We start from the raw sequence: 20,043 nt of genomic DNA on the forward strand, positions 1-20,043 counted from the left end.
TTTGATGCATAAACCCAGTATGAATTTTTACTGCATGTTTTTCTTAGTATCTATGATTATCATATCCCCTTGTCTATTCTTGTCATTTCCATGATTATTAGAGTCAATCTTTACCTGTTCTTGCAGGTACATCCCTTAAGAAGTCAACAAAGAATGCATCTATTTCATGATTCAGCAAAGCTTTTAGATCTTCAAATTCCTCCTCAATGAGTTTTGCCACAGCTGTGTGAAACCAATTAACATCTTCTGAGGTTGTGAAACGATCAGCAATAACACACTTGCATTCGTGCTTCCAAAGTTTTATCAGCACCTACATGTAGAGTAAATAAATAATTTTTTAAAAAAGGCATTTTACAGAATCACAGAAGGAGAATGGGTCAGGTTGGGAGGGACCTATGTCATCTGGTCAGTGTGTCATCTGGTTCAACCTCCCTGCTTGAGCAGGGTCATCCTAGAGCACATGGCACAGAATTGCATCCAGAGGGTTCTTGAATATCTCCAGTGAGGGAGACTCCTCATCTCTCTAGGCAACTTTCATCATCCTCCCAGTAAAGAAGTTCTTCCTCACGTTCAAGGGGAACTTCCTGTGAATCAGTTTCTGCCTCTTGTGCCCCTGCTTGTCCTCACCAAGCAGAGCCTAGCTCTGTCCTCCTGACGCTCTCCCTTCAGATACTGGCAGACATTGATGAGGTCTCCCCTCAGTTTTCTCATTTTGAGGCTGAACAGGCCCAGCTCCCTCAGCCTCTCCTCTTGAAAGAGGTGCTCCAATCCCTTAACTGTCTTTGTGGCTCTGCCAGATGCTCCAGGAGCTCTATGTCTCTCCTGTAATGAGGAACTTATTTGGCTTGTGAAGAAACTGTACCAACTTTAAAGCTTTATCTTCATTTCTTTACTTAAAAATAATATTAATATCAGAAAATAAAGAGTATTTGGGGGGTTTTTCAGAAAAGATACCTTGAACTTCTTATTCTTTCCAACAGCAATTTAAGATTCTATTCATTTAATTATGGAAGAAGCCTTAATTTATCACTCCAAAGTGAGATGTATGAAGACTTCATTTCTCCAGCCCTAAAACCATGTCCATACCAGTTAACATGTTTAGGTATTTGATAAATCACTTTTCTAACTGGTCATTAAGTAGAAGACGGGTGAAAATATAAGCATGGCATGAATAATTTCATGCCAAACCCAGATATCACTCCCAATGCTACAGCCAAAGTAGTTAGAGAATAAAAACAAATAAAAAATTATATTACAATAAAAATATATTAACCCTTCTCCAAATTCAATATACCTTTAAAGTCCCTCAGTTTGGTCATAGGATGAAGAGGGAGAACCTGTCAGGCTGTTAATCCCAGCAGCACTGCTTTTAATCCTATACTATTACTATACAGTAGTTGAAAGAATTCCAGGTACTCCTTGAAGACCTTTTGTTCAGCCTACAGCACTTTGTATAAATGACACATACTATGTCAAGTCTCAGAACTAATACATAAATTTATATAACAGCATTTTGACCAATTGTTTTTTACACTTCAAAAGACAGTGAGTGTGTATATATATATATATATAATAATCTAAATGTTCAATATTTTTTAGCAGTAGAAATTAAAATCCATTCTGAAGTCTAAATTTTAGATGCAAAAGGATTCAGGAGCTTAATTCAATAAACAGAGATGCACATTGCACTTGAAACAATTATATAACCCAAATATTTAACAAATTTTCCATGTTTACCATAAACATTGCGCATCCAGAACTATATGTTTCAGAGCTTTAAGTTCTAAATGACTTGTTTTACTGCAAGAAAGATGGATAATGGAAAAATAAATATTACTAATACTTGTTACTACTTCTTCCTTTTCAATCATAAACGAGAAATCATTTGCTAGACAGAAATTAGGTAGTGACTGGAAGTCTCAAGACATTAATGGAGAGGAGGAACTATTCAATTTTTTAATCAATATATGAGCATTTTTAATGGGTTAAAGTACGTTTATTGCTTCTCACTTATTTTCTCACTTCTTTCAGATAAACAGTCATTTTTCAGTGATAGGAAAAGCAGATTGAAGCAAACTGTTATGACAAAAGTAGTGGGTTTTGTTATCATTCTGAAACAAAGTTGTCATAGCAGCTGATACTATAAAAGCTGGACTAAAGCACCTTTGCCTCAAAAATCCCACTGAAGTTGGATTTTTTAAGGCAAACTCAAATGGCGAGATAGACTCTTCATCCTCTTTCCTACAGTAATTATAACAAGGTCACTGATACACTGCACTTACCTGTGGTTCATTGATCACTTCCGAGGTAGAGTTCAGCATTCCTTGCCAAATCCTGGAGAGGTCTCGAAGGTTGAAGACATAATGAAACTTGGCTGGTGTGGGTAACATTTTTAGCTTGGTAACCTGCCACAGTCTGCGAGTCAATGGAACCAATTTGGCTACTGTTTTCTTCACATCATCTGAAAATCCCCGCTCACTACAGTAGTGCCCTTCTCCAATTACACCTTTGGAAAAATGGTTTGCCAAATCAAAGACACATTAGCGCAATACCAAGAGCAGTGATCATCTGATATTTCTGTTTCTTTTTTTTTCCAACCCCCAGCTTCAAATTTGTTGAAATGGCTTTCCAGTGTTTGTTCAAATCTTGATTCAGCCATTCTTAACACCATTCTGCCACCAACTCAGTGGTTATTCAGCTTTTAATTAACTGCACATTAAAATGTTCTTTTTCTCCCAAAATAGTTTTCACTGGCCTCAAAGAGCTAATCTCCTGCTGAAATCAGCATGATCCCAACCTTTGTGAAGGTCTAGTCTTTAGTCACTCATTCTCAGCAGCAGTGGCAACTGTCCAGCATGGTCACTAAACTGATACCTTCATGTCATTCTTATTAAATCTGAGCATACCAAGAGTTTCAGAGATGTGACTGGACCTAAAAAACTTACATTGATGACACTGCAGGTGGGGAGTGATCACTGAAAGAAAATGTGCTGCTAAACAAATCAGAGGGGGATTAAGCCTCAATTTTAACAATAATGTGTATAAATAGAAGGATAAGAAAAATCAACTACTATTTTAAAAAATGGGATGAATACGAAGTTTCCCTTTACCAAAAATTTTGTCAATGGAGGCATTGGAAGGCAAAGTACAGTTGAACACCGAGAATTGTCTCTTCAGCCTCTGTGGAATATCATTGCGACCTCCCCCAGGGTGGATCATGGCAGCCAAAAACTGAATGTCCACGATGTTGGTAAATTCACCAGGTTTTTCCAGGTTATACAGTCCTTTCTGTTCCATCAGTTGCCTAACTATCTCATTAGTGACCTGGAAAATAATTAGGTTTTATATAAGACAATATTATACATACAACTGAATGAAATACAAAACATATGTTTGAAAGACCTAACAAAGAGTATAAGATGATTTTGTCACGTAACCCTCTGCTTATTTGCTTCAGGATAAAAGTGCACTGCAAGGAATAAGCACATTTGGTAAAATCTGTGGATAAGAAATCATGGGAGTAGAGGGGTACCTTTGTTTAGAACTAATCATTCATATGACAATTTATTCTCACTTGAATGCTACATGATTTCCATTGCTCTTGGAAATACTTCTCACTTTTATCACAAAATTTCCAGTTTACTCTAATCAAGCCCAAACTAATGCATCTTTGCATGTTGCAAATTATACAAAATATTTGTGTTAAGCTTCCTATGTAACAATCACAAGCATGGTTTTCAAGCTGAAATCACAGAATTGATTGATTTGGCCATACAAAAGAATGAAAGATCCTTTTCTTTAGCCATAAAGGGATACTCTACATTTCTGTTTGACAAGCTGAAAAAAATCTCAAAAGAATGCCTTCTATAGCTATACTTCTGTAGAAATTCTAACATTAATTTCCAAAGCAATGTACTTCAGAACAACTTTGTCAATAAACATAAAGGTTATTTCCATTTTGTCTAAAGCAGAGAAGACACTTCTTATCTCTCAGGTTTCACAGTATTTTAATTATTGCCCACAATGTCAGTTTCCTATTACAATTTATGTGCCAAAGAATGCTTATTTTTAATTATAAAATGAATGTTGTTAAAAAATTATTGAAATTATACATGCATATTCTAAGGAGAACTCAAACTGCTTCTTGCAGTCAGCATATCTATTTTCAATCAATGCCTGACAAATTAATGTGGATGGGTTCTTTAAAAAGACTGTTTAAAATTAAAGTACTACATATCAAATTTACCCTATTCTGAATGATTGAGAAGCCAGTTTTACAGTGTAGCATGAAATCAAAGAAGACCTTCTGTCTTCCTTTTTCTTCTTTCACAGACTAACCTGATCTCCCCATTCATTGACTATGGGCATGTTCACATCATCAATGAAGACTGTCATCTTTCTGCCTGCAGGTGGGCCATAGGTTGTGCCCATGCGCTTATCCACATAACTTTCTATTGTACGCTGTTAAAAAGCAATTAGCAGCACAGTTACAAAGAGCACTTCATTTCATACATGATTCAATCACTTGAACATATTGATGGTTCTGTTTCATAGAGTTTTATTAAGTGAGGTTTAGACAAGGCCTTTGCTGAAGGTAACTGCACTAGTTCAACTAGAATGTCTGAAATCTCAAGCTATACAGCACTAGGCTGGTGTCTACAGTAGACAACCATGACTAACAGTTTCATAAATCTGAACAGGTGTCAAACTTTTATTTCCTTATATCCATTTATCAGCAAAATTGATGATTGCTAGAAATAAAGGTTAAATTGAAGATGTAATTCTAGAACACCTTTCCAGAAAGTATCAATGTACTTCATAAAAGCATGAATTGATAATTAAAGCCACATATATAAATACACCTTTTGAGATAATTTTGCCTAATGTTAGACTTGCCACTACTGTTCCTCTCATCATCTTTCCATTTCTCTGTTCTTCTTAAGGTCCAGTTTCTATTTACTCTATCCTAAGTGAAAGTTCACTTAACCATACCTAATTATTCTTCAGTATAAATCTAAATATCTCCATTCTTACACTGTGCCTAGGCCCTTGTCTTCTTAAACAACTGGCATCAGTTAGACCAAGATTTTAAGAAGCTAGAATGATTTTAAAGCACGTGTCATAACAGAATATTTCGATCCATAATGTTAACAGAGAATTGACTTAGTCTTGCACGTCTATTTCAGATGTCCTGATCATCAGACTCTCACCTATCACCAATTAAGTCTACATTTATTTTATAAAAATATGTTACTTTTTTTTTTATAGCCCACTAAGCAGAAGAAAAAAATCTGAAGGAAATTTAGACTAAAATTACACGTTTGTATATTACATAACTTGTTAGTAGTTTCTACTATGCTATACAGGCAGATGATAGGCAGTTCATCGAGCTCATAGAGAGCATTGGCCTGGCATACCAGACTGCATTAAAAATATTCCCCAAATATATTCCCAGCAGGTTAAAGACACTTGAAATAATTCAAATTAGTAGAAATTTGGACAGGCAGTACAGCTCGTTATTTAAGCATTCATAATTGTATGTAGAGCAACTGCACCCTATGCGTTACTTTTTTAATGAGTAATTGGAATAACTGAAACTTAAATTGCAGACAGCACCCTTTTGATGACAGACTGTTGTGGGTAGCACTTATTTTACCCATGGTGTTTACTGAAATCTAACAACTCTTCCCAGTTAGTGAGAACTGATATACTTGACAAAAAAACATAATATGATGAAGAAAATAACAGACATGGTATTGTAGAAATCCAAGAACAGCTAAATAGCTACTGAAAAAGTTGAAAGGAACAATTTTTTTAGAAGTCTTAAATCTTGAGTTAGAACACTTGGACCATTTGAACATGGTGCTTTTTTATTGTTCAGAATCATTTTCAGAAGCATCCTCCTGGCAAATCATCAGAACATTCTGCAAATCCAACCATCTTGTATGAGAAGATTAATCACTACTATACCTGAAAAATTAATGGGGTTGTTGCAGATGAAAAATTCAAACTCTTAGTCATGTGCCTTTCAGGGTTATATTTTGACATAAAACCTTTGATTATAACAGTCTTTGCAGTTCCTTGCTCACCAATTAGTAGGACAGCCTAGACAAAGACAACATCGAAATAAGATGAAACACAAGAGCCGTGTGTCTTGGCAAAGGCTCAACAGTCCCATTTAGCTTTTAAACAGAAAAGAAACTAGAAAAGTTTGCTTTGCATAACAAAGAGACATGTAGAAGTAAAATATTTAAGGTCTCATAGATTTTTGCAGGCCTGACAAGTTAAAAATATTTGCAGTTAATGGTCATGTCAGCCAGCACAATCAAACTAACAAGGAAATGAGTTAATTATTTGAAAAAGGGTTTAATCGTCTAGAGACTCAGTATCTGTAAAATTTCAGTTGCTTATGTGACACAGTTTTGATGAAGAATAGGGTTTCATAACCTAAAGCTACATAAATCCTGTAACTGTCCCAAGCTGGCAGAGTTCAATCCGCAGTCAAATATGAGGCTCCTAACCTGTACATAAAAATATTGGTTCTGTTCTGACCTCATCTCAGCTGTAATTACAGTTATTTCCATTACAGATGAAGGGGTAAGGGGAAGACAAAAAAATCTGGAAGCAGTGACTATTCAAGAGTTCAAGCATATTTGCATGTGAAAGTAGCTTCTGGAAACGCCATCCTATATCTAAAAAAAAAATAAGTTCATCCTTTTCAATAACATAATATTTCACTGCTAATCCAAAACTTTTATTGTTTGTACTGTTGGCAGTGCTTTGATATAAAATATAGAAAAAGTACCTTGCCCTGTTTTGCTATGGTTTTAATAAGGAAATCCATTCTCACATTGTCAACATTAGGCACAAGAATTGAGCTGTACTCTGGTGTACCACTACTGGGATATACATACTCTTCAACCTGTGTGTTCCAGTGCATCCATGTACCTAATAAGAAATAAAATAAGTTAATGCTTTAGAAATACCAGGCATCACCTCCTTTATTTTCCATTCAGTTCACTCATCTGTCTACGCTTCTGTCTCACGTACAACGATCCCTCTCTGTGTCTTCAGACTAAAATTTATAGAGTCATATAATCATGGAATCCCTCACGTTGTATCTAAGAGGCTTACTCCTCTTTCCTACATAAATTGTGACAGAGAAAAGGATTAGCTGCTTATGTTCACTTGACGGTTCATCACCACAAATTCCATGCAGCTTTTCTAGCCATATATCCACATTCTGACTTCTCTTCGGAAACAGGGGAAAAGCTAAACATACCACCACCAGTAAAGTATAGCCATCAAAAAAAACTTGCTAAGGGACACAAAAGAAGGTAAGCTACAAAATACTCCTGAATTAATTATTTTTAAAAAGCACAATTTAAAAACAACTTTTAAATTTTACCCCATATCACCTTCTTAGTTACTAACCATCAGATGCCACATAATAATCAAATATTGTATCTTCACTGCCTTCTGGGATACAGGGAAGATCAAGCTTTACTGTTGCATGGTGTCGAAGCCAGTATTCCATTTTGCATCTGTCGTCCAGCTCTAGCAATGCTCCTACACTCCACACGAGAGCAAAGATGTACAGCCTTTCCAAGTATTTTGGAGTCAGTTCCCCACCTTGCTCCTGAAGGATTGAGTTAGGCTTTAATTTTCAACAGTCTGAAAACTCTACTTGATAATCATTAGTAACATGAGGTTAGAAGTCTTCAGTCATATATAAATTTAGAGATGTCTTCAATGATCAGACAGAATCAATATAAACTGATAACAAATCACCCAAAAATAAAAAAGGAAAACTGTCAATGCATGCTCCATGTGTTTAATGTAAACCGGTGCTTAACATCAAATCCAAATATGAGATTGTGAGAGAGGTCACATCCCAGCTATTACTTTCTAAATAAACAGAAGGTATTCCTTACTAACCTGCATCTTCCTTGACATTCCAAGTCATCAAAGAATCCCTCTCTACAAAACTTCATTACTCAAAATTATCTCCAAATGTGAAGTACATATAAAAGCATTCACACTACCTACCTTAGGTGGGATAAGACCCTGCAGCATATTAATGCTCTGCATAATCACAAAGGCCTCCAACATCTCAGTCTTGCGGTGCAGAGACTGAATGCTGAAGCGGTACAAGTCTGGGAATGATGAAGAATACAGCTGACGTAGAATTTCAGCCTCTTGGAAGGAACATTTTTTCAAAAATCCCTGTTATAAAGCATGTCAATAAAACAAATTCAGTTCGCAATGCAAGTCACAGTAAATTCAAGTACAGTAATACAAAAGGTTCAGGAAGCATGGAATGTTGGTTTCTTGGGCAGAATGGGAGAAGGGAGGGCAGCGAGAAGGGTGCAGTGAAGTTTCCCTGCCCATTGGGCAGGGTTAATTAATAGAAGGTCAAATTTTACCCAAGTATGCATAATTCCTACTGGATGTTAAAGATGAAGAGAACTGAAAAGAAAAAACTGTGTTCGACAGCACAAAAATAATTATTTTCAAATATTTTTTAATCAAAATAGCTGTGGAAGGTGTCCAAAAACTCTGCAAAGAAATCATACAATACATACTGAAAACAAATTTGATTTAGTCTACACATTGTTTCAAACAGGGATAGAGGATAACTTGAAAGATCTGGCAGATGTATGAAAAAATCAGGCTACAAGGCGGGAGGCCTTCTATTGTATGTAATGTTCTTATTATGTATCTCGGTATCTGTAAAGATGGATAAACAAAACCTAAGTAAAAACTACCCATTTCTTAAGATCGCAGAATAGGATTCATTCTTTGATGCCTTTAATTCAAAGTAATAACATGATTCTTGGAGCTACCTTGAAGTTTTCTCTCATCTGCAGGGCAGAATACTTCTCATTTACATTCCATAAATTTATTTCCTACATAAAATACAATCACCAGCAAAAACACTGGCAGATTCTTCCCCAAAACACACACACCAAAAAAAAAAAAAAAAAAAAAAAAAAAAAAAAAAAAAAAAAAAGGAACACATTGAAATCAAACAAATTTGCTTTAAATATAGGATGTTTTCCTCTTGTTAGAGCACTTAAAACTAGAACAGACTTCTCAGTGAGCTCCTGGAGTCTCCATCTCAAAACTGAATAGGACACAGACCTTAGCAACCTCCTCTAGGTTGACTTGACTAATGTTGTATTCAACAACATTATCTCTTCCAAGCTCAACTATATTGTGCCTCTATGATTCTTTCTACTACCTTCATAATATTTTGAAATTCTACTTTTACTTCCCAAATAAGTAACCTTTGGGACTGTTTACAAACAAATATATATATGGAAAATCTTTCTAGAAATGGGTAAGTGGAAAACAAAGTGATAAAAATTAAAAGGCAGTAGTTAAACAGATTAACTTAAAACAGATATCCTAAAATTCACTGATTGTTCAAAAAATGTTAGGGGTAACTAGAAAACCCGATATTCTTTTGCTTTGGAGGGAGTCAATAAATAATGGATCAAATTCACTTTGCAAAATCTGCTTCAGAAGCACATTACACAAGAACAGCAACATGAAAAGTTTGAGAACTATTTCACTGAACTTGGAAGCTGCATACATCATGATCATGCATCCCAGTAGACAGCTATATTTAGTTGTTTGCAAATGGTAAGGATTGAAAAATATAAACATATACAACAACTTCCTAAGTTTTCCCTATTTGTCTTTAAATATTTTTAAAGTTCTTCTGAAATATCAACAAATACAATGTTTCATTCAGCATGTAAGAATTAGCAAGGTTAACATTTATCCTGACCTGTTGGAATATGCAGTATATTGCATTACAAAATAGATTTAAAGGGAAGTATACTGAAAAAGCCATCAAGATGTTTTATTTATGATGTAAGACCAAACAAAAAACCCCAAATAAATGTTATTGGATCAAATTATAAATAACTACAAGCTGTAATTTTATAGCCTATTTTTTCAAGAGGGAGAGGAAGGGAAGTTGGGAAGGTTACCTCATGCTGAAAGGAGCAAAATTTGGTTTATGTAATCCAAAATTTAAAAAAAAAAAAAAAAAAAAAAAAGGTTTCTTTTCTTTACTCTGTTTCTATCACCAAAATATACTAAAACCATAAGGTTATGGATCAAGGAAAACTAGTTTCATATAACACTTCAACACAACTAAATTTAGCCTGCATCTCACTTTAGAGTGAGAAGGTAAATCATGACTGATCATGCAAAATAAAATGCTTTTCTTTCTGCTGTCTTTGCAGCTGAATCTTTAGTACGATTTTAACATCCAAGAAGTGGTTGTCTGCAAACTAAGCAAATCAAGGTGGCAGAGCTGTGAGAACCTAACACCAGCAGGCCCTATAAAGTGTTGTAAGCACAGAAAGGAACAACACAGGTGGAATGTCAGGGGAGCCACTGTCCTACATGCATAACTTACACTTTCCACAGCATCCATATTAGTTTAAAAAATGAAAAAAAAAAAAAAAAGGTAGAGTTTGGCAGTAACATACATAAGGCACTTGTGTTGACAGCATGCATTTGCATTGGTAAAACTGAAGTTTTATCAGACAATTTTTTAGGAAACTTGTTAAACACTTTTTTTATAATAAGACTTGAATTTTTTGGACTTGGCAAAGGAACTCAATGAATTAGCAAGAATTCTCAAGGATTGCAGAGATCTGTGACTGAACAAACAGTTTCATGTGATTTAGTAGCATTTGAAAAGGAAAAAGCTTCAGACACAACCAGAAAAATATAGTATCAGCCCTCTGCTGCAACCCTTAGTTCTTCACACGTAGCAAACCTCCCAGTTTGCAACAAGTCAAACAGGACTTGTTTGCAACAAGTCAAGAGGACATTTCTGACACAGGAATGATGTCAACTGATGGCAACTCCACTCCTTTTCCTCCTAATGGGTTAAGGCTAAGCAGGATTCTGGTGCCTTTCCTTGTGGGTCTTGCTGCTCCTCACCTCTTTTCAGGGCATTATATCTGACCTGCCATTTCTGATCCACAGGTGGAAAAGAAACCTTGTGTCTGTTGCCAGAAATCACAAGTTTACAGCCTTCCTCACCTTGGTAATACATGTTCACCTAAACACATTTCCTGGCTTCATTTTTCCCAGAGGGTATCCACTGTCTCCAGTCCCAAAGAGAGGCACCAGGATCTGCCTGGCACTCAGGGCTTGGACTACAGCATACTGTCTCTTTTGATTCCTGTCTGAGTTGGAACCTTTGTTAAGGACAGTGGTTCTAGGCAGTGCCACAAGCCAATTTTCCTCCATTGCCAGACAAATCAGGGATTTAGGGACAAGAAATCTGGTTATAAACAAGCAAGCTATATAAAACTTACAAGCATGAGAACATTTACGGGTTAAAAAAACAAGAAAGCTGAGACTAAAACAGAGTAATTATTACAAAAGGCTGACATTTGAAAGTTAATATGAGGCCAATTGTATTTTCACAGGACTAGTTAAGCAACACTAACTAGGTGAGGATTAGTGGCACTTTCCACTGGTATCCTACCTGATTTGGAAAATGAAATGACTGAATGAGACTGTGAAACACTAATCTTAAAAAATATTTTAAGAATCTTGTTCATGTGATACATTCTAGAAAGAAGGACAGTAAAATTTAATCTGTTAACTCGTAGTAGCTGATAAAGTTTTATTCTTTGAGCCTGAAAAGCAAGAGGACAAATATACTACAAATACCTGGATGGTGTTCCAATTCCATAAACAGGAAAAAATTCCTATATTAAAATTAAAGTTTAAAGCCCATATAAAGGAATTAAACTTGGGATTATACTGAAATATACAAAATATAACTAGGGTTTCAGGGGAAATTAATTAAGTAATTATCTGTATGGTCATAGCCATCAGTATCTTAAGCACGCAGGAGAAAGTTTTCATTTTTGATATTCAGGAGACACTCAACGTTTCATCAAAGCAAAATAATGTTAACCAAACATTCTCAACAAGATGGCCTAGACAAGAAGAAATAAAGAGAAAAAGAATTATTTTTTATTTTTCTAAGTGTTAATCCTGAATAATGTACTTCACTGATAAATTTCTAGGACAATATAGGGTTTAAGGGCAAAAAAAAGAGAAACCAACTTTTTTTAACTGCTATTGTCTCTATTGTTTTCTTAAAAGAAAAGAAAACGGGAATTTAATGCTGAAAGTTTTAATAAAGCTGAAATATATTACTATGGAGTATTAGGTAGATTCCTGGGAACTCTCATATTTCATCTTTACCAAGATTTTTTCTACATGAAAAAAACAGTAGTATGCTCAGAATGTGTCATTCACTATACTGCTACAAGCATTCTGTCAAGGTTAGGATTTATTTTTACTGGGTTTTGGAAGATGAAAGATGCAATAATAAGAAAAAAGCTTTATAAATCACTTTGATATTTCGATATGTTATGTGCTGATTTTTCACTCTAAAACACACCTGAAACATGTTCTGTTTTTCTGAATTATTCATTCCATGCCAGAGAGACAGTAACTACTGCCTGGTTACTCAGATACTTTGCTTCTAGGAATGTTAACAGACAACCAAGTAACAACGTCAATTTTAAAATTACATGTTTTGATGCTGCACTGACTTTATTTCTGGTTTTAAATCCCAGCTGCAAAAAAAGTTAAGAACTATCAAGAGAATTTATATTTTCTTGAGGATTTCAAGTTCCTTGAATCTACTTTACTCTTTTTCCTCCTTGATCTAAAGCTGTACTATGGGCTACCAGGCAGTTTGTGCTTTAAAAACTGAGTTGTCCTTCATCTTCATAAAATATTTTTCATTAGAAATTTGTCCCAAAGTAAAGGAGACATAAAGTGGAATACGTTACTTTTAAATTTTAAAATATTTTTAAATTTTTAAAGTGTAATACGTTAACTATGTTCCTTAAAAGAATTACTCTCTTGTATAAACCATCAGAAATACTGCTATTTTAAGTACTGACCTAGAAGTTTATACAGAGTAAAAGGGACTGCATAGCAAAAGGCACAAAGTTACATCCTAAAGTAGCAAGAGTGAAGTGTTGAAGAAGTAACCAGTAAAACTTTCAATACATATACAGACACTTAGCTGTTGTACCTCAAGGATAGGACTCCAGGTGAGAACTGATGAGCTCATGAACACCATGCCATTTCTTGAAACTGTTGCTGGAGAAGCATTATCAATATTATGAGGCTCAAAGACTATTTTGCAATTTGGTGCCATAGGTATCCGATCACCGTTTGCCAGTGTTAGAGTTCTGTTGTCATCCAGGACAGAATTAAGGTTCTCAATCCAAATAGCATCAACTGGACCATCAAGAACTATCCAGATGTGGTCACCTATAATCCAACATAATAGATAAAAAGGCCTATGGCTGAAGTGCTGGTTTCTTTCAAGGATCAATTTCTTATGTCTGCAAACAATTTTTTAACTAATTCTGAATTCATGCGTGATGCGCAACAGCTACAATCTCAGCTTTTAATACAATTGTCATTTCCATCACTCAATTTCATTTGGTACTTCATTTTGTCACCTATCAATAATAATATCCATTCTTCAGTATATAAAGTGCCCTCAGCATACGTCACCTCTGAAAGAGTTTCAAGGATCCAGTCTTCAAGACAGTAATAAATTGGGTTTATTTCAAATTACATAAAACAAGATAGAGAAGACAACAACTACAGATATATTTAAATTCAAACACCTTTCATTTGTTTCCAATGAGTTTTATAAATGTAGAAAAATTAAGTGAAAGGAACACTAGAAAAATCATTCTTTCAATAGCATGCACACTGTCAAAAGTAAAAGAGGCTCATTAGGGGAAGATTCTTGTCATTTGTTCTGTCCCTAAACTTGATCCAGCTTCCTTTTAAGTTTATGCATTGCTTTCCATTGACTGACACAAATGTATTTTAAAGCTTGCCTCTGTTTCCTAGGAGGGTCTGGGTCTGTTCTGCTTGCCTCATTTGGGCGCTGAGCAACAGACCCTGGCTGGAAAGAGATCCCACCTTGGCTTGTGGCTGTCCACCCTTAGGGAGCAGGCAGCCCCACCGTGCATAGCTGGACAGCTCTTTAGCCGGAGACAGTCCAGCTGCCTTCAGAGTTGGTGCTTATTGTGAAGGCCTAGGTGGCTTGGAGCTTTGCTAGCCATTGAATCAAGGAGATATGAAACAGATGATAAACTTTTTATAGGTGGAGGGGTTTTATAGCCACAATGCAGGTATCTCAAGCATGAGATGGTCTGAAGTCTGACACATAAAGAGATTTACAGAACACTTACAGAGTAAATCTGAGGAAGTCATATGAGTGCTAATGCATATTTCATCTTGAAGGAAAAGATAAAAAAAATCAATAATTAATGCTATGCTACATCCTCAAGGATGTGACATTTCTAGATTTGAAACAAGCTTACCAAAATTAAATTGAAAAGCATTTTCTATTTTAAAAGTATCCGTGTTTCTGAAGACTAAGAATTTTGGTATGAAAATAGTGCAACAAGTGTTAGAATTTGCTTTCATTTTTTCTTTTAAGGCATAATGATAAGATCGCATGTTAATTTTCAGACCGAAAAAGGAAGAAACCATCTAGCATCAAACTATCAAGGCCACTCTTTTAGTTAATATAGCAGTCTAAGAATATATGTCAGCATAATTTTAGGCAGAAATTGGTTGCCTAAATAGAATTATCTAGTGCCATTTGAGATGGACTATGTTATATGCAGGGCTAGCTAGTATGACACAACTGATGAGATTTATTTCCTTTTAATATGGTAGCTGGAGAGCATGTAGAAATCCTGAAAGCACCAAAATTTTTTAAGGATACCACTACTGGGGGCAACTGACTTTTACCTTCCACTTTTCTTCCATATGAGGGCCTAATATACAAAAGAGAGAATTCATAAATGCAGTGAAGTAGTATTTGTTACATTATACTGTTTGAACACAAAGTATTTAGAATAGAGACTGTAAAAGGCACAGAAGTTCTTCCAGCAATTTTCCAACAATTCCACATAAGAAAAAAAAATCTGCTAATGTGCTTTATAAAGTTTTCCTGAAGCTTGAGGTTTTTTCTTGTTTTGTTTTGAATGGATGTCTTTTTTAATTATACCTGTATTGGGTCTGGCTGAGCTGGAGTTCCTTTCCCCACAGCAGCCCTCACAGTGCTGTGCTTTGCACTGGTGGCTGGAAAGGTGTTGATAACACACCAGAGTTTTGGGTGCTGCTGAGCAGCGCTGGCACAGCATCAGCGCTGCCTGTCAGCACTCCACACATCAAGGGCTGCAACTGAGCAAGATCCTGGGGTGGGACACAACCAGACCAGCTGACCCAAATTAGCCAAAGGGATATTCCATGCCATATGACAGCTGCCCAGATACAAAAGCTCAGGAAAGGAGGAGGATGGGGCATCTTTTATTTACAATGTTGGCTTTCCAGAGCAACCTCTATGCGCGCTGAAGCCATGCTTCCTGGGAAGTGGCTGAGCATCGCTTGCGGATGGGAAGTAGAGAACAAACCTTTTTTTCTCTTTGCTTGTGCTCACATAAATTTTTGCTTTTACTTTAGTAAACTGCCTTATCTCAACCTACAAGTTATTTTCCATTTATTTTCTCTCCCCTGTCCAGCTGGGCAAAGGAGTGGTAGTGCAACTCGGTGGGCACCCAGAGTCCAGTCAAGGCCAACCCACCACAGTACCTTTCTTTGCTCTTAAAGTCTTTCTCCAGAGCGTTGAAAATATTCCATCTGTCCAGTCATTTGTTGCTACATCAAGGTGTCCAAACATTTGTGGAGCAGTTATAGCTTTAGGATTCATTCTCATTTCACGATGGGGCTGTCCACAATCTATGAAGGCAGACCACCATTTAGTTTTTACATTTCTTTTCAGCAGTAAGAGAACTTTGGCAAATTTAAATTCATTACACCCAAATGTATGCGTTAATATGCATTCATAATTATAAGAACTTGTGTATTTACTTGAAAAACTTCTCTTGCTATACAAAATTCATTCATTAGAGACATCAAAGAAAGTAGAATGAAGTTCTGAAACCTTTGAATATTCAGTTCACATTTCATAGCTTCATTTGGAACAGAAAAGCAACAAGATGAAATTTATTCAAGGTTTAGTTTAATATTTTGAAGGCTTATCAAACAATAGAGCTTTAAAACATTTCGTTTGGATGCACATTTTTAAAACCCAATTAATAAGTACCAGAGAGTTGATTGATTATTTTGCCTTTCTGTGCACTTGCATACATCTTAGAGTAGGTAAAGTATACAATATTGGCATATTCTTGTGAATTATCTTAGACAAATAAATTCTATTTAGCCATATCATGATGATATAACCTTTATTTTTTTATTCTTTATCTCGTTAGCAACACCTTAAAAACTACTATGTCAGACATCTTTTAAAAAACCCAATATTAAAATGTAACCAGGAGCCAGTAGTAAGATGTTAAAAGAAAGAGCTGAAAAAATGACTTTTTTAAAAAAAGCTTCATTATAATGAGATTTCACTAACATGTGAAATAGAAGCCTCACAGATCATGTAGTTTAACATTTCATGAGGTTGTGTGAGAAGATCAGGTTTGGAAAAAGTAGTGAGATGGCTTTATCTTGGTAGTTGTTGCCATGAGGTTTTTTTCCTGTGTGCTGAGCGTTCATATTGAAAGATAAATGTGCAGCTTCTCCCGCTTGTTAATGTAAACACTGGCCATGTTTTGCTAACTGTCTTTCATTGTGTACATATTTGTAGTTGGGAGGAGAAAGGTGATTGACAGTTAGCTTGATCAGTGTGGATTGGGAGGTGGAGATTCCATCCTCCAATCCATGGGCATCATAGGAAAGGTATAAAAGTAGTTTTGAAAATAGACCTCGGGGCTTCCTGCTTCCGGCCCTGCTCTGCTCGGAACCCAGAAATGTCTCTCGAGTCCCTCTCTTACTGGTCAGGCCCCGCGGTGAGAGGTAGTAGTTTACACCTCAGTGATAGAAAAAAAGATAGGAAAACAGTGCAATGCAACTTTGCTCTTTCTGCGGTTTTTTTTTTGTAAATGGAACAGTCATTTCCACTGCGATGTAGAGCCTACAGCATTTCTTAAGCAGAGCGTGTATGCGAGACTTGCTGAACTATTTTTTACAAAAATTACTCACTTCTGGAAAATCATGTAAGAAACTTGTGAAATGGGGTAACTCAAGCTTGCTTCAAAAGAAATGTTTTTCTCCCCAAGCTATGACCTTTTATTTTAATAAGATCAAGCAGACATTCTTCAACTAATATTTTTGTTTAGAAATACAGATGACAAAAAAACCACAGTCTTCAAGCTTTCAGCCGGGACAAAAAATTAATACCCCTGAAGACTTTGTCACTGTCTAAACCAAGAATTTATGGTTATAAAACCAGTTATGTTACATTTGAAAGACACTGTCTTGTGCATTTTGTTCAAAAAGACCTAAATACTTATGATTAGGAAAAGGTTTCAGCACTACTTCAGCAAAACCCAGGAGATGCTTTAATCACTTGTCTGAGCTACCTACCTAGACTGTGCTCCTCTTTCTTAATCCATCTAGAGTAAGATTTTCTGATAAAAGTATGATAATATGGAAAAAAGGACACGAAAAATATGGCTTTGAATGTCAGATATTTTTAAGCTACTAGAGTAATTAGTATCTCAACACACAAACTCATTTTTCCAGTAATATATCCTCCCTGGGAAGCAACTGAGGTTTTCTGAGAAGAAACAATGGGTTTTAAAGTTTAGAGTGTAACAGTTCAGTAACAGTTTACAATGTAAGTACTACCGTACCTGTCATTGCTTTCATTAAGGTGTGGATACAAGTAGTTTTTCCTGCACCACTAGGTCCTAGAGTCATCAATCCATGCCTTACTCTCTGGGTTTCAAAAAGCTGGATAATCTTCAGTTTCCAAGGAGGATGACAAACAAGGCCAGATTCCTCCACCTAAGAGACAGAAAACGAAATTTCTATTATTTTAGAGGACAAAATATATTTTGACGCCTTTAGATATAGGTAGATGTATATAGATATATTACCAGCAGATTACTGTACTTTTTATAAAGGCTTTGTGTATATTAAAAAAAATGTTGGAAAAAGAACATATATTGGGTATTCAAAAATGTATTAAGAAAAATAAGGTAAACCAGCCTCTATGGACATTAAAATCTATAAGATATACCTATAATATATCTATTATATATATACATTATATTCTTATTTTAGCCCTACTGAAGTATTACAAACTCCTAATGGGAAACTAGATAAATACATTTTAAGTAAATCTTTTCTCAGTTTAATATTCTAATTGTCAAGACTTGAAACAAATATTAAATCCTGGGTCACATAAGACAAGTTTATACACATGCATTTTTCAAACTGGACCCTTGTAACTGTGACTCAGAAAACGAGAGGACACTTTAATCCCAATTCAGTGACCTCCTGAAGATTAAGCTTAATACTCATATTACAGTAGTAAAGATTTATGGAAAAACTTACTCTTCCTCTAAATAGTAAAATATAATATTGCCAGCTGGATAGACTCCACAACAGTGATTTTCTTAGGTGTCACATGACACCTAAGAGTACATGACAGTTATGCCCCAGCACCACAGATCACAAGAAACATCACCTGTTTGTCAATGGCTGCTTCAAGTTCAGGATAGTCTACTTTATCAAGATGGATATCTGGAAACAGATCTTCAATTAAACTCAGAAATAAGGGTTCATCTTCATCAATCTAGTGAAAATCAGGGAAAACAAAAATCCACACAGATTAAAATCAGTTCTATTTATTTTATCAACTTTAAAAAGAATAATCCCTGAGTCCTGAAGACCTAAAGAAATGCTTGAGAACATAAGGAACCATCTTTAATAATACTCTAGGCACTAAAAATTGGAAGGAAACAGCAGAAAGAGATCGAGTGATGCTTCTCTTAGTCAAAATAAACCTCTAATATGAAGACTGAATTTCTTATACTAGATTTTAGCAATAACATTTAGAAAACTATTTGTCTCTTTTATTTGGTGTAAAAAAAAAAGATGTATGACAGCAACAGAAGAGGGTTGTTAGCTATTTAGATAGGTGAGATGGTACTCATTACTATAAATAACTGATTCTTTCAAAAGAGTGACTAAATACTTAAGCGCAAAGTTTCTAAGGAAGTTACTGCATAGACATCTATTTTGTCACTTACTTCTAAATGTAGCAGGGAAAATGTGGGAAAAAAATCTGAACAATTCAAAGTTCAACCCGTGTAGGTAGCCAAGCAACAGACAGCTCACTCCCTCCTCAGCCCCACACAGGCTACTACAAGAAATTTCTCTACTCCAGTCAGAATCTTCCACTCCAAGAATGAAACATTCCAAGCCAGCCTCAGTGTAAAGGTCACATACAATCTTCTAGTGATCACGTAGCTCTGAAGTGCAGTTTAAATTATTTATCAGGCCCTCAGAACTTACCAGTTTAGACAGGTTCATATCTCTCAGCACACGCATGACAATGGTAGATTCAGTATCTGTGGGATTTGCTCTTTTTGCTGCTCCCAGAGTACGCAGCACAGACAATATATTCCGCAAGCCAAAATCGTAATGCACCTAGAAGATATGTGAAGTTTGGGAAAACATTCCCCAGGTTAATAGGGATGAAACAGTCCTTATTTACTATTTAAGACACGGATGGATGTGTAGGAGAAGTGGTACATGTGTTTCAAATGCCTCCAAATAACCATAAACTATTCTTTGGCTGTGTGCCTATTGGCAACTTCACCTTCCAAATCTGCTACCATCTATTAAAATCTAAGTTGTGAGAGGAAAAAAAATGTAGTCATAAGTCATTGAATCAAGGCAGGGTTCCCAAGGACTATTGAGAAATACTTTATCAGTATTATTTTGAATTCTCCATGGCCCTTGGAAACTGAGAAACGTCTGTACAAGCACAGGCAGCAGAAGCCAAATGCCTCTCAACCCACTCTGTAAGACCAACAAAGGCTATAATAAAGCCTTTATTTGTCTCAGCCATCACCATTCATTAAAGCT

General features: G+C 35.7%; 1 protein-coding gene across 2 annotated transcripts in view; it reads right to left on the bottom strand.

Moving 5' to 3' along the window:
- The window catches only part of DNAH5 (dynein axonemal heavy chain 5), a 140,808-nt gene that overhangs the window by 46,873 nt on the left and 73,892 nt on the right, over positions 1 to 20,043 (bottom strand). For both annotated transcript variants that reach the window (XM_063400146.1, XM_063400135.1), the window contains exons 39-51: positions 19,468 to 19,602; positions 18,638 to 18,745; positions 17,799 to 17,952; positions 15,691 to 15,837; positions 13,097 to 13,338; positions 8,050 to 8,226; positions 7,435 to 7,639; positions 6,806 to 6,948; positions 5,971 to 6,105; positions 4,339 to 4,461; positions 3,111 to 3,324; positions 2,283 to 2,506; positions 115 to 310 (exon numbers count right to left, since the gene is read on the bottom strand). In XM_063400146.1, the coding sequence (XP_063256216.1) occupies positions 115 to 310; positions 2,283 to 2,506; positions 3,111 to 3,324; positions 4,339 to 4,461; positions 5,971 to 6,105; positions 6,806 to 6,948; positions 7,435 to 7,639; positions 8,050 to 8,226; positions 13,097 to 13,338; positions 15,691 to 15,837; positions 17,799 to 17,952; positions 18,638 to 18,745; positions 19,468 to 19,602 (2,203 nt within the window). The remainder of the gene's footprint in view (positions 1 to 114; positions 311 to 2,282; positions 2,507 to 3,110; positions 3,325 to 4,338; positions 4,462 to 5,970; positions 6,106 to 6,805; positions 6,949 to 7,434; positions 7,640 to 8,049; positions 8,227 to 13,096; positions 13,339 to 15,690; positions 15,838 to 17,798; positions 17,953 to 18,637; positions 18,746 to 19,467; positions 19,603 to 20,043) is intronic.

This window comes from Prinia subflava, chromosome 1, assembly GCF_021018805.1.
Source record: "Prinia subflava isolate CZ2003 ecotype Zambia chromosome 1, Cam_Psub_1.2, whole genome shotgun sequence".
NCBI lineage: Eukaryota > Metazoa > Chordata > Aves > Passeriformes > Cisticolidae > Prinia > Prinia subflava.